At 38.3% G+C, this 14,041-nt stretch overlaps 1 protein-coding gene across 1 annotated transcript in view; it reads right to left on the reverse strand.

Moving 5' to 3' along the window:
- Positions 1–1,103: 1,103 nt before the first annotated feature.
- Positions 1,104–14,041, reverse strand: part of LOC129773408 (synaptogenesis protein syg-2-like) — a 177,709-nt gene continuing 164,771 nt past the window's right edge. The window contains exons 11-14 of the mRNA XM_055777006.1: positions 2,514–2,946; positions 2,077–2,452; positions 1,896–2,006; positions 1,104–1,830 (exon numbers count right to left, since the gene is read on the reverse strand). Of these exons, the coding sequence (XP_055632981.1) occupies positions 1,606–1,830; positions 1,896–2,006; positions 2,077–2,452; positions 2,514–2,946 (1,145 nt within the window). The 3' untranslated portion in view covers positions 1,104–1,605. The remainder of the gene's footprint in view (positions 1,831–1,895; positions 2,007–2,076; positions 2,453–2,513; positions 2,947–14,041) is intronic.

Below are 14,041 nucleotides of genomic sequence, written 5' to 3' on the forward strand. Positions count from 1 at the left end.
GTAAAATGGATCTGGAATAATATTTTACCAACGACATGCAAGTCGTATTCACTTTCTAAAACCCTTCAAACTCCACGGAACTTCGCCGAATTGGAAAATATTTGGCAATCGTTCAACCTACAGAAAACCTAGAAAATAGTTGGCAATGAGAAACCGTTCAAACCAAATTGGCACTCAGCATTAAATAAAGTGGTTACTACGAAACAAAATCTGACGGTTATTTTTTGCACTGAAATATAAATGATATATTTCAAAGCAAAACTTAACTGGGCAAACGTATGCCGTCCGACGCTCGCTAACGCTCGCTAACCTAACTAAAGGATCGTCTCCTATGTTTCAAACTAACCGGGCAATCGAAGGAAAACAGGTTTGTTTGCGAAAGGCCGCCGCTTCCGAAGGCGGGTCGGCGGCCGACTCGGATTGCGTCACCTCGGCGGCTTAGAGTCGCCTCTGTTCCTTATCGTCGATTGATGGTGACTACGTCCCCATTACGTTGACCTCAGCATAAATTAAATTAAGAAAAACCAATTCATAACAAAAATTGCGCTTCGGTGGCGTTTATACTTAAATACCCCAAATCCCAAATACGCATTTTCGTAGCACTAAAAAATGACAAAACACTGCATACAACAAGGCAACAACAATACAAATAGTATTTGAATGCCAGTGCGAACAATAAAAATGCTATCTATTGTATTTCGGCTCCGGTGACGCTAATACGAAAGTGCCGATCATTGGTTGAATCCCAGGACCCTCCATTGATTGATTGTCCTTTTTCAAGGCCAGAGACGAATGAACTTTCTAGTTTAAAGCCTCTATGTTAGAAAAAAATCAACCAATCGCATTTGGAAAAACAGAAGCCTAATCACATAATTTTCGTGTATTTTATAGTCATTGAACTTAAAACGGAATAAAGTTTGATTATTTTTACAATTCCATAATCAGTTTGATCAATTTTCGACCGTTTCAACCCTCAAGTGTCATTTTAATGTCTCTGAAGTGTTTAAGACGAAGAAGCAATACGACTCTATAAGTTTCCTCTCCCCGTCTCCGATTTGAAGAATAAAGAATAATTTAATAGTTTGAGCATGTTTTATATAAAATCTCTTTATTGTACAAACAATCCTTTCAATAATACTGTCAATAGCAATAATAGTATAATATATCTTTTAGGTACACTTCCATATTGAATACAGATTTTAATAACCTTTATCTACGTTTTGCTAGTTTTTTTGTCTCGTTCCTCTGCTCATATGCTTCATTTTTTTCTTCAAATTATTGTTTCCATTTCCCGTCGTTTTTTCTCCGGTTATATTTACATTACATTACATTAGACAACTGCTTTCACTCATTCATATTTATTCTCCAAAAAATAAAAGATCTTCAGAGAGCCACCAATTACTTTTAGCTAGTGAAACAAAGATGCATTTCATTAGGTCGTACACAGCACAGCACTTAAACACATCCAAAGCTTACTCGCTAAACACAAAAAGGTCTGTAAAAAAGTTCTCCCCCCTCCCGCGTTTGGTTTCACGAACACACGCAGCGCGCGTCGTTACCTTCGACGCGTTACCAGACTAGACTTTTGAACACGACCTGTCGATATCACACACAACTTTCCGGCACCTGGTTCGTCATCAGGAAGTCTTCAATTCCTTTCAGATTGATCTCGGCCTCGGAAATGTCGTCGTCTTTGAAGCTGACCCGGGTGGTGCTCGAGGTCGACGCTATCGGCGTGATTGCCGGCAATCTGACGGTTTTGGGCTTGAACGAGATGTCGGAATTCATCGGGATCAGCTCCTCCTGGTGGATGTCGGTGAGTCGAGGGTACTGAAATAATCAATTAAAGAGTGATGAGTCATTGAAACACAGAGAGAGAGAGGGATTGCTATTACCGGTATAAGGTCGGGGTCCTGCTCGTCTTCAAGGGTCTCAATCTTACTTCTAGTTTTTATGCTACTACCCATGCTATTTTTCCATTTGGAAGCCTTTTGAGTTTTGTCCTTCTAGAAGTAAAAACGGATATTGTTAGTTCGATTCTCGTTGTACGTTGCAGTACCTCTCTTATCTACTCACCTTGGACTGATCCAAGAGAAGCAGCGAATTTTTGGACTCCTCCGTGTAGCGCTTTTCCTTATCGATAGTTTGCTTAAGTCTTTTCGATTTCATGTAAATTCTTACAACTATTACGAAGATGATAACTACAATGGTGAGAAGCAGCCCGATGAGAATTGGCGTCAGCAGGGGTGACTGCTTGCTTTCGGTATGCTCCTGCTCTTCGACGCCTGGTATGAATAAGTCTGTGATGAACACCCGCGCACTGTGACCTTTCTGGTTGACAGCGTACGCGAAGAGTTTCAATGAATCCGGCTGGTGGATGTTTGGCAGTTGCTCTCGAATCCACATGAATGACGTCGAGAACGTGGGCTCTTCTGCGTTAGTGAGGTTGATTCTGGGGAGAAAAAAAGTTTGTTCAGCTTAGGTTTCTTCAATAATTTACATTAAACCCTTACCCAAAGCCGGGACTCCGGCTGGACAACATTTCCAGAACAAACATCTGCCGTAAACCGCCATCGTAACCTGCGTGACAGCCGACCTCCACCGCATTGCTAGTATTTGTCCAACCACAGTTGATGACCGGTGTAGGCAGACCGGCAGTTATCAGCTGGTAGATGCATGGTTCAGCCATCGTTCCAACCTCGTTGGTTCCCCAGCAGGACAGTGTTCCGTAATCACGGTCCGAGCTCGGGGTGTAGTTGAGGAGACTACTGGTGCCGTTGTTACTGTACTGAGTTGGATCAATTTCGATAACTTCTTCGGAGTTCTCGAATCGCCAGGTGAATCTGCTAGCCGGTGGATGCGTTACGATATTACAACTGATGACTACTGTTTCATCGATGGATACGCCCAAGCTGATGATTTTGTCGGTGGCACAGGTGGGGACATCTGTAGGTGAAAGAAAGGTCCAATGTTGTAGTATAAAATGTCATTACGCAACAGTTCGTCGGGAATACGCTTGTGTTTTTTCAAAAATGTATTATATGAAAATGAACGAGTCCTAACTCCTCGCAGAATGTCCGGAACTCGGTGTTTACGAATTGATTTCCGATGCTCGTCGCAATGACCGTTGGTATACCGTTGGTATTCACGAAAAAACACCGAGTACAGACGAAGGCTTGGACCATTAGCAGATGGCCAGGGCTATGGATAAGGCTGTAGTGGAATTTTGGCGTGAAATAACGTTGACGGATACGTTTCTGAAAACACTCGGGTACCATAACGATCCATCATCGTGACTTAGTCACCAACCATTGTGTAGGACTTACTACGACCCACTTACATCGAACTCTGGAATAGTTACGCATTGCTTGGCCAGCCGTTCTTGATGTATGCTATTATATTCTGTAATACTGAATCCCTAGTTGTAGTTTCTGTCACCACCTTGGAAGTGATCGGAAGGTTCTGAAGAGTATCTGGCAAATGGGAACAGACATCAGCATTAGTGCGAACCATTTTATTACGGCTTCCTCGTTTAACATCTGCATATTCGAAATTATGCGTTGACATGAACTTGATTTCGAAATCTCAGTCTAGAACAGTGGGTGCCCAACGTTGGGGACGGTTGGCTGTATGAACTGGGATTCCCTTCTAGCATCCAACAATTTTTAGTAACGGTATATGGTCTGTTTGTAGCGTGAACCCAAACCCCAAGCTGATTCCAAAACATGCGATAGAATTTGATACAGGCGACAATCAACGCATGTGCTTTCTTCTCAATTTGGCTGTAATTTTGCTAAGCATGATTGAGTGAATTAGATCGATTTGATGGTTCCGTTTAGAAGCGCCGTTTTGATATTTTTTTCATGTGGATAATCCTCGATTCCGGATTGTAGTGGGAGATGAGCAGATTTAATTTTAGAGTTTCATGAAATCGGGGTTTTTAAAAGAGTTTTTTTTGAGCCAAATGTCCTTAAGGTGAAGGTGGAAGCTAGCCATTGTTGTAGTATAGGTAAACCCACGTGTAAAAATGGGGTAATAGTGTTTGTGAGAGAAGAGTAAAGCACACGTAAATAGATCAATACACTTATCAGACTGTGTGGCGCTTCATTGACACGAGTCTTTGAATACATTTGAAAAAAAAAAAATAACAATTCAATACTGAAGTTAAATGTATGAATGATATGTTCCGATGAACAATTGCAAACATAAATATATATAGAAGGTGCATTTGCATATGAAGTAAAATTCTGATTATACGCGAGTGTAACATGAGTAAATTTATAACACATGCGAATTGGGCATAGTATCTCGATGCTGATAATTCCTTAATATTTTCCTTCGTTGGTCGTATTGTTTTCACATTTTCACGTTGGAGAGCCCTCACCCTTCTCTTCGTTGGCCGAGACATTTTGATTGAATGTAATACTTTTCCGTTAATTGTTTTTGAAAGCATAGGCAGCTGTTGCAGTGTTCCGAGCTCTACAATACGATTTTCTTACCCAATGTTAAAGTTGCTAAAACTTACATTATAGACCCATTAAACGTAAAAATAATGATTGTATTGATATCAACACAATTTTATTCTATTGATTTTTATGACATGAAACGCTATGACTCAGGAATAACATTTTATTGAGTGGTTTTGATAGCTGTTTCGATGATGTTGTCTGGCATCAGTGTCGAAAAAATAACGATGCTTTCACCAATACAAACAAAACCATTGCCGAAGATTGAAAAATGAAAATTTAACTTTCGGAGCACTTGCTCGAGTTTTCCGACGTTTTTCAGTATACAGTGCGACAGTAGATGAAAATTTAATATGTTGTGAGTAATCGATTAGATTTTGGTTGATATTACATCATGGGAAGTGTGCGAAAACGATAATTTTACTCACACTGTTTCGTAAAATTATTGATTTTCGATGAAAGAAATGAGCGCCATTGTGGCAGCCATTTGTGGCTAGCTTCCACCTTCACCATAAATTGCACGATACGTCGAGATTTACGCTGATGTTGGCGTTTTGTGGCAAGGTGTCAGTTAACTTAAGGGATTTCGTTTGATTACCCGCAGAATAATGCGATGATGACGATCTGTAAGCTTTGCCTTACATCTTACAATGTTAGTTTTCTTGAAGTTCTGAGATTTCGGACAATCTTTTGCCTTCATTTCTCAAGTCTTCGATCGGTTTACGGACAACAACTGGGATTTTATTGTGGGTAACGGACTTTTTTTTCGAAAATACCCTTTTTGCAGCTGTAAACACGGGACCGCACTCCATAGCGATGCAACAGGTGTTGTTTGTGCTGAGTGATAGTGATTGATAGTGATTGAGTGGCTGAGCGGGCGATTGCTTCCACGCATTATTTTATAATAGGTCGTAGCTGTACGGACAATTTTTTGGCATAGATTTGAGACCTTAGTTACATGTATTACGTTTTTATCAAAGGGTCTGGCCGGATAAGGATGTAAAAAGTGCCCCCAAACCAAATCACCCGCTCTATGGAAAATATATTGTATAGGGTACTGAAAAAGAAAATTTGACAATTTTTTTAAACCCCTAAGAGGTTTACCAGAAAGTCTATGGTAAAAAACGTACTTTTAAATTTTTTTTGCACGTAATTCTCGATAGCTTCGAAATAAACATTTAAAAAAAATACTGAAAGTGCATCTCACTATGGATGAAACACTATCGAGAAATATCATGAAAAATTTTTTCATCAAAAAATTAAGTACTAAAAAATCTTGAAATATAGAATTTTTTGGGGGGATTCAGAGATTTAGTACTACTTTAATTCATATTTAAATGTATTTCTACGTCGTTTCTAGATTTGTGAAATTTTTTGAGAATGTTAACAGTGTTGTGCGGTACGAAAAATATGTTTCTAAATTTGATTTTTTTTCCAGAATTTTGAGACTCATCACAGGTTAAAGTTCTATTTAAATATGTATTTATTTTTTTGTGTATGTGTTTTTTGATATTGATATATTATTGTATTGTATTCACGTATTTCCGAATCTCATCACCATCACCGCTATGGAAATTATTGTTGCAAATTCGAAAATTAGATCATTTTTCTGAATCCTATAAGAGCTATGGCTGAAAACGTAGTATTTTCTTTTTTTTCACGACATTCTCAATAGCTGTAATGAAAACAATGAAAAAATACCCTTAGTAGTTACTATGATAAAATTACCATCGAAATTTTTTTTTCTGGCATTTCGATTTTTATGAAATAAAAATAAAAAAATGCAGACGGTATTCATTTGGGGAAAAAATTAAAATAATAGTTTAACTGCAAGCTGCTGTTACTTCTCCTCAGTCTTTTGGCAAAGATGCTGAAGCTTTGTTGGGAGATGCTCATGCAGTCCGGGCCTGACTCCAAGTGGATATCCTCTATCAGTGACTTTTTTGTGAGATTGTGGAAACTAATTAAGTATTATTTTTTTTATAAATTTTGTTACATTCGTCCGTGTTTGGGTGTTATATGACATTTGGTATGACAAAACTTCAAACGATTATTTCTCATACACCACTTCCACCACTCTACTATTACTTGGGAAATATACTATGTTACGAGTTTTGATTTCGCAACTCTATTTTCAGTGAATATTTAATACATTCAAATTTATACCGGAAATTTGTGTTTTTCAAGAAAATTCCTCAAAATTTATATATAATATATATAAATTTCAAAGCAGTACTGTGTTTTAAATCTTAATTTAATAATTCCAAAATTCCAAAAGTATTAAAAATTGACCCCACAACGCTCTAAAACTCAAAAAAAAATCACATATCAAAAAGAGGTACATTTATATGAAAATTATGTTTCAATAGATCTCAAAATCTCAAAATAAAAAAAATCAAAATTTCTAAATACCAAAAAAAAAAATACTTGAATTTTAAAAAGTTTATTTTTTACTATTTTTTTTGTAATTTGTAGTGGTACACCATAGTAGACGTGCTTTGAGTATTTTTCCAAGCCAATTGAGTATGCCGTAAAAAAAAGGAAAATTATGTTTTTCATTATAGCGCTTATAGTGAACACTACAAGGCTTCAAAAAAATTACCGAATTTTCTAATTTGATTCCTTATACAACATTTTCCATAGGTTTGGAGCGCTTTTTACGAACACATGAATGCAATATAATTATAGATTTTAGGAAAATGAAAAAAAATATTAGAAAATTTTGAATACATTCGTCCGTGTTTGGGTGTTATATGACATTTGGTATGACAAAACTTCAAACGTTTATTTCTCATACACCACTTCCACCACTCTACTATTCCAATTGGAAATATACTATGTTACGAGTTTTGATTTCACAACTCTAATTTCAGTGAATATTTAATACATTCTGTCAAATTTATACCGGAAATTTGTGTTTTCAAGAAAATTCCTCAAAATTTATATATATATATATATATATATATATATATATATATATATATATATATATATATATATATATATATATATATATATATATATATATATATATATATATATATATATATATATATATATATATATATATATATATATATATATATATATATATATATATATATATATATATATATATATATATATATATATATATATATATATATATATATATATATATATATATATATATATATATATATATATATATATATATATATATATATATATATATATATATATATGTACATATATATATATATAATTATATATAATTTTTTTTTTCAAACAAATTTAAACAAAATTGGATATTTTCGTACCACGCGATCCTTTTGCGTCTTGTTGAGAGTGTTTTCCTGCCCCTACTACTTGTTGTCTCGTTTCTCCTACGGTCCTTCCTCTTCTCTAGTTCCTCTCGTTTAATCCTTTGTTGTCGAATTTTGTCTTCCTCTGTGCCGGAAGCCATCACCGCCTTTTTCTTTCCTTCTCAATATTTTCCTCGACCTTTCACTTCCAACTTTCCTTGATATTTCCACCATGCTCCAGCACCAGTACTATATTGCTTGCTTGCTGTCAACACCACCCGTTACTGTACTGGACAGAATGAAGTACCCACCCACTATCTTAATATTGAACTCCCTTTCCTAATATAAGTTATATGAACTCGATAAATCCGGATAAATTGTGGTATTTTTGATATACTAACGATTCGGGTAATAATGTTGTCAAAGAATTGTAGAAGAAATTGTAGTTAGACTCCATTTTCGCTCGGTCTAAATGAAGTACAGGCAAACCTGTTTTGTGCGGTCCCTTTTTGGGTGATTTCTCGTTTGTGCGACTCTTCTTGTGCGATTTTATTATGACATCGGGTCTTGAATCACACAAACTAATCGCACAAATAATAAAATCGCACCTAAACAGTCACACAAATGAAAAATCGTACAAAAAGCAACTGCACAAAAACAGGCTTTCCCGCACGCATTCTTAGGGTGCTCATAAACTGTTAGACCTAAGACAAATATTTGGATCTTTTTGACGGATAAAATTTGATCAACGTTTACTGATCAAATATATTCAACACAAAACATGACAAGCAAATATTCAATTATTGGATGCCTAAAATATTATTTCGGTGTGTTCTTCGAACCTGTCGGTTAGGTCACCATAAATAATTCAGTCGATGTTTGACATTGTTTACCACTGTTTTTTTTTTTTATTAAATCGTTTATTTTTACAGGCTCAGTTACATAAGTTTGAAGGAGCCAAACTCCTATCTGTATTGTTACAAGTATATATAATCATTTTTCATTAATTCTAGTGTTAATGAAGTAGAGAACCGATTACTCGCGGTTTGCTCGAGTTTAGAAGGGTGACATTTTTTTCAGGAAAAGGAAGGGATATAAGGATATATTGACAATGTTCACACTCACATTCGCACTCACATTCATCATACTCAATTCTTAAGCCTATCTTATATCTAACATGTATTTACATTTCACCTTATTCTATTGTTAGTAAGAAGGGATTTAATTTCTCGCGAAGGAAAAGGAAAAGGAAAATATAAGGATATAAGGACAATCACACACGAAGATCGATAACTTTTAAGAAGACGTATATTTGGGACATGTAATCAAGGTCTAACCGAGCCAACACATCTCTCACCGGCACATTGGGCTGTCTTCCTCTGGCCCGAAGAGAGTTTTCTAAATTCGATCTGGCAACAAGATACACCTCGCACGACCAAACAACGTGTTCGATGTCGTGGTAACCTTGGCCACAAGCACAGATATTGCCATCGGCAAGATTAAAACGAAAGAGTAGCGCGTCTAACGAACAGTGATTGGACATGAGTCGAGAGAAGGTGCGAATAAAGTCCCGACTCAAGTCCAGACTTTTGAACCATGGTTTGAGGCTAACCTTAGGGATAATCGAATGAAGCCACCGACCCAATTCATCTTCGTTCCACTTACGTTGCCATTTAACGATGGTATTTTTACGGACTAAAGAATAAAATTCATTGAAGGCGATTTGACGCTGATAAATATCGCCTTCAATTGCACCTACCTTTGCCAATGAGTCAGCCCTCTCATTACCCGGAATGGAGCAATGTGAGGGGACCCAGACAAAGGTAATGACATAACAGCGTCTGGTTAAAGCACTCAAATTTTCTCGTATTCTTTCAAGGAAGTACGGCGAGTGCTTTTCCGGCCTCAATGAACGGATAGCTTCGACAGAGCTAAGACTATCCGTTACAATGTAATAGTGTTCAACAGGTCGTGAGGCGACGCTGTCCAGCGCCCAGTGTATCGCTGCCAATTCAGCAATATACACTGAGCAAGGATTCTGAAGACTGTGGGAGGTGCTAAAAAATTCGTTGAACACTCCAAATCCTGTGGACTCATTCATAGAGGACCCATCAGTAAAGTACATATTATCACAATTGATACGCCCATATTTTGCATTGAAGATCGTAGGAACGATCCCCGATCGATGATAATCTGGAATTCCATGGATTTTCTCCTTCATGAACAGATCAAAATGTACAGAGGAATTGATGTAGTCAGGAAAACAAACACGGTTGGGAGTATACGAAGAAGGATCAACCTGCATGGAGATGAATTCATGATATGAGCTCATGAATCCTGAATGAAAATTTAGCTCGATAAGCTGCTCAAAATTTCCGATCACCAATGGGTTCATGACCTTACACCGGATGAAGAACCGAAGAGATAATAAATTGAAGCGATCTTTTAGTGGGAGTAGGCCTGCCAAAACCTCGAGACTCATGGTATGCGTTGAGGGCATACATCCCAACGCGATACGGAGACAAAGATACTGAATTCGCTCGAGTTTAATGAGGTGTGTTTTGGCAGCTGATTGAAAACAGAAACTGCCATACTCCATCACTGAGAGAATAGTTGTTCGATACAACATTATAAGATCTTCTGGATGGGCTCCCCACCAGGTGCCGGTAATTGTACGGAGAAAGTTTATTCTTTGTTGGCATTTTTTACTCAGATACGTAATATGGGCCCCCCAAGTACATTTGGAGTCGAACCAGACCCCAAGGTACTTGAATGACATAGCATAAGTGATTGGTTTACCCAAAAGTTGAAGCTTTGGTTTTGCTGGTCTATGCTTCCTAGAAAAAACCACCATCTCTGTTTTCTCCGTGGAGAATTCGATCCCTAGCCCAATGGCCCAGGTTGAAAAATTGTTCAATGTATCTTGTAAGGGTTCTTGCAGGTCGGATTCTTTTGATCCTACGACAGACACTACTCCATCATCTGCAAGTTGTCTTAAGCTGCAATTTTGTGTAAGGCAATTGTCAATGTCGCTTACATAGAAGTTGTACAAAAGGGGGCTTAAACATGAGCCCTGAGGGAGGCCCATGTAAGAGACCCGACTTACTGCCGAATCTCCATGAGAAAAATTCAAATGTTTCTCACAAAGCAAGTTATATAACATATTATTCAATAGAGGCGGTAGACCCCGAGAGTGTAATTTGTCTGACAAAACCTCTATTGAAACAGAATCAAAGGCCCCCTTTATGTCCAAGAATACTGAAGCCATTTGTTTTTTTTCGGCGTAAGCCATTTGAATTTCTGAAGAAAGCAACGCAAGACAATCATTCGTCCCCTTGCCCCTGCGGAACCCATATTGTGTATCTGAGAGTAAGCCATTCGTTGCAACCCAACGATCAAGGCGAAACAAGATCATTTTCTCCAACAATTTCCGTATACAAGACAGCATTGCTATTGGGCGGTACGAATTGAAGTCGGACGCGGGTTTTCCGGGTTTTTGAATAGCTATAATTCGCACTTGTCTCCAATCATCTGGAACAACATTATGCTCCAGAAACTGATTGAATAAATTCAACAAGCGATGTTTCGCCACAGCAAGTTGAACTTAATTCTATCTGTTCCTGGAGCCGAATTGTTACAAGAAAGGAGAGCAAGAGAGAATTCTACCATCGAAAACTCGGAATCAAGATCGCACCTATCTTGTGGTATATCTCGAACAATTTTTTGCACAGGAACGGAATCGGGACAAACTTTCCGTGCAAATTTAAACATCCATCGATGTGAATATTCTTCGCTTTCATTCGATGAAGAGCGATTTCTCATGTTTCGAGCCACTTTCCATAATTTTTTCATTGACGTTTCTCGTGACAAACCTCCCACGAAAGTTCGCCAATAAGCACGCTTTTTCCCTTTGATCAAGTTTTTAAATTGATTTTCAAGGTCCAAATACGTTTGAAAATTCTCAATGGTTCCACGTTTTCGAAAAGCTTTAAATGCGTTCGATTTATCCTGATAAAGCTTGGAACATTGGCTATCCCACCATGGATTGGGAGGCCTTCGACGAATAGTGGAGCCTGGGATGGGTTTCGTTTGAGCGCGAACCGCGCTGTCATAGATCAAACGAGAAATGAAGTTATACTCCTCCAATGGAGGCAAACCATCTCTGGAATTGATGGCTAGAGCAATCGCGTCCGCATATTTTTTCCAGTCAATGTGTCTTGTGAAGTCATATGCCATGTTTATAGATTCAGAAGAATTCGACCCAATGGTGATGGAAATTTTGATTGGCAAGTGATCACTACCGTTGGGGTCCTGGATTACATTCCACTTGCAATCTAACGATAGTGAATTCGAGCAAAGCGAGAGGTCAAGAGCACTTGGGTTAGCAGGAGGTTTAGGTACACGTGTTGTTTCCCCAGTATTCAAAACGGTCATATTGAAGCTGTTACAAAGGTCATATATCAACGATGAACGATTGTCGTCGTACTGTTCCCCCCAGGCAGTTCCGTGAGAGTTGAAGTCTCCCAAGATCAATCGTGGCTCAGGAAGGAGTGAGCACATGTCAACAAGTTGCTTGCGGCTAACCGCAGCTCTCGGAGGCCAATACAAACTGACAATACAGAGGTCTTTGCCTCTGATGTTTGCATGACAAGCAACAGCTTCGATCCCTCCAATAGGTGGAAGTTCAATTCTAAAAAATGGGTGGCACTTATTAATCCCCAATAGTACCCCTCCGTATCTGTCATCGCGGTCCAAGCGTATTATATTAAAATCGTGGAAAGAGAGATCATTTTGAGAAGAGAGCCAGGTTATTGTTTACCACTGTTGAAAACTGGAGAGTTTGGCAACCTGGCAAACAAAATAGTGTTTGTACAAATATCAAACCAAACTGTATCTGTGAAAAAGTATCATATATTTGACCTTTAATAAAATATTCAGATTATCATTTCTCACCTCAGAAAATTTCTTTTTAATACAGGGTTTTCCAACTTTAAATTCCGAAAGTAAATTGAAATAAAACATACTTAGAATTCGAATTTCGATGAAACTTTTATTTCAAATTAAAGTTTGGTTCATGCCATTATGTGTGAAATACAACATCATTCAAATGTCCACCTAGGGCTTCCTCGCACACCTTGATCCGGAACAGGTAATTTTCGATGACTTTTCGGCAAATATGGGGCGGTATCTCGGTCATAACTTCACGAATGTTGTCTTTCAAATGTTCAAGAGTTTGCGGAGAGTTGGCATAGAAACGCTCTTCGCATAACCCCACACAAAAAAGTCTAGCGGGTTCAAATCGCATGATCTGGACGGCCAATTGGCATCACCAAAACGCGAAATTATACGTCCCTCAAATTTCGTTCTCAATATGGACATGTTCGGTAGTGTTGTGTGGCACGTGGCGCCGTCCTGCTGAAACCACATGTCATCCGTATTCATATCTTCAATTTGTGGCAAAAAAAAATCGTTTAACATGCGGCCATAGCGCTCACCATTCACAGTTACCGTCTCGCCGTCCTCATTTTCAAAGAAATGCGGCCCGATGACTCCACCAGACCATAATGCGCACCAAACAGTGACTTTTGGCGGATGCAATGGCCTCTCAACAATCACGTGTGGATTTTCTGAGCCCCATATACGGAAATTTTGGGTGTTCACATAGCCACCGAGCTCGAAATGTGCCTCATCGCTGAAGAAAATTTGATGCGAAAATTCAGCATTTTGCTGCTGTTGTTCGTTCACCCAATCGACGTATGCCCGACGCATTCCATGGTCACCACGCTCTAATTTTTGTACCAGTTGGACTTTATATGGATGTAGGTGCAAGTCCAAATGCAAAATTCGCCACAATGATGTGTTTGACAAGCCCAATTGCTGAGCACGCCGTGGAATCGAAACATTCGGGTCATCCTCCACACTGGCAGCATCAGCAGCATTATTTTCGACCGAACGCACATTACGATGATGCACAGGTTTCACAATATCCGCTACGGATCCAGTTTGTTCGAATTTACGCACTACATTAGCGATTGTGTGCTCTGTAGGCCGTCCATGACGACCAAAATCCGTCCGTAATGCTCGAAAAACATTTGCCGGTTTTTCATCATTTTTATAGTATAATTTAAAAAAATTAACACGTTGTGCGATGCTAAAACGATCCATATTGTAAAATGGCAGACATTCAACTAACGATATGACGCTTTGGTTGACAGCTATGTCAAACGCTTGTCAGCGCAGGGCTGTATACTTTCTGAAGCCCGAAATGGAAAACCCTGTAGTATCCTACCC

The sequence above is a fragment of the Toxorhynchites rutilus genome, chromosome 3 (assembly GCF_029784135.1).
Source record: "Toxorhynchites rutilus septentrionalis strain SRP chromosome 3, ASM2978413v1, whole genome shotgun sequence".
Classification (NCBI taxonomy): Eukaryota; Metazoa; Arthropoda; class Insecta; order Diptera; family Culicidae; genus Toxorhynchites; species Toxorhynchites rutilus.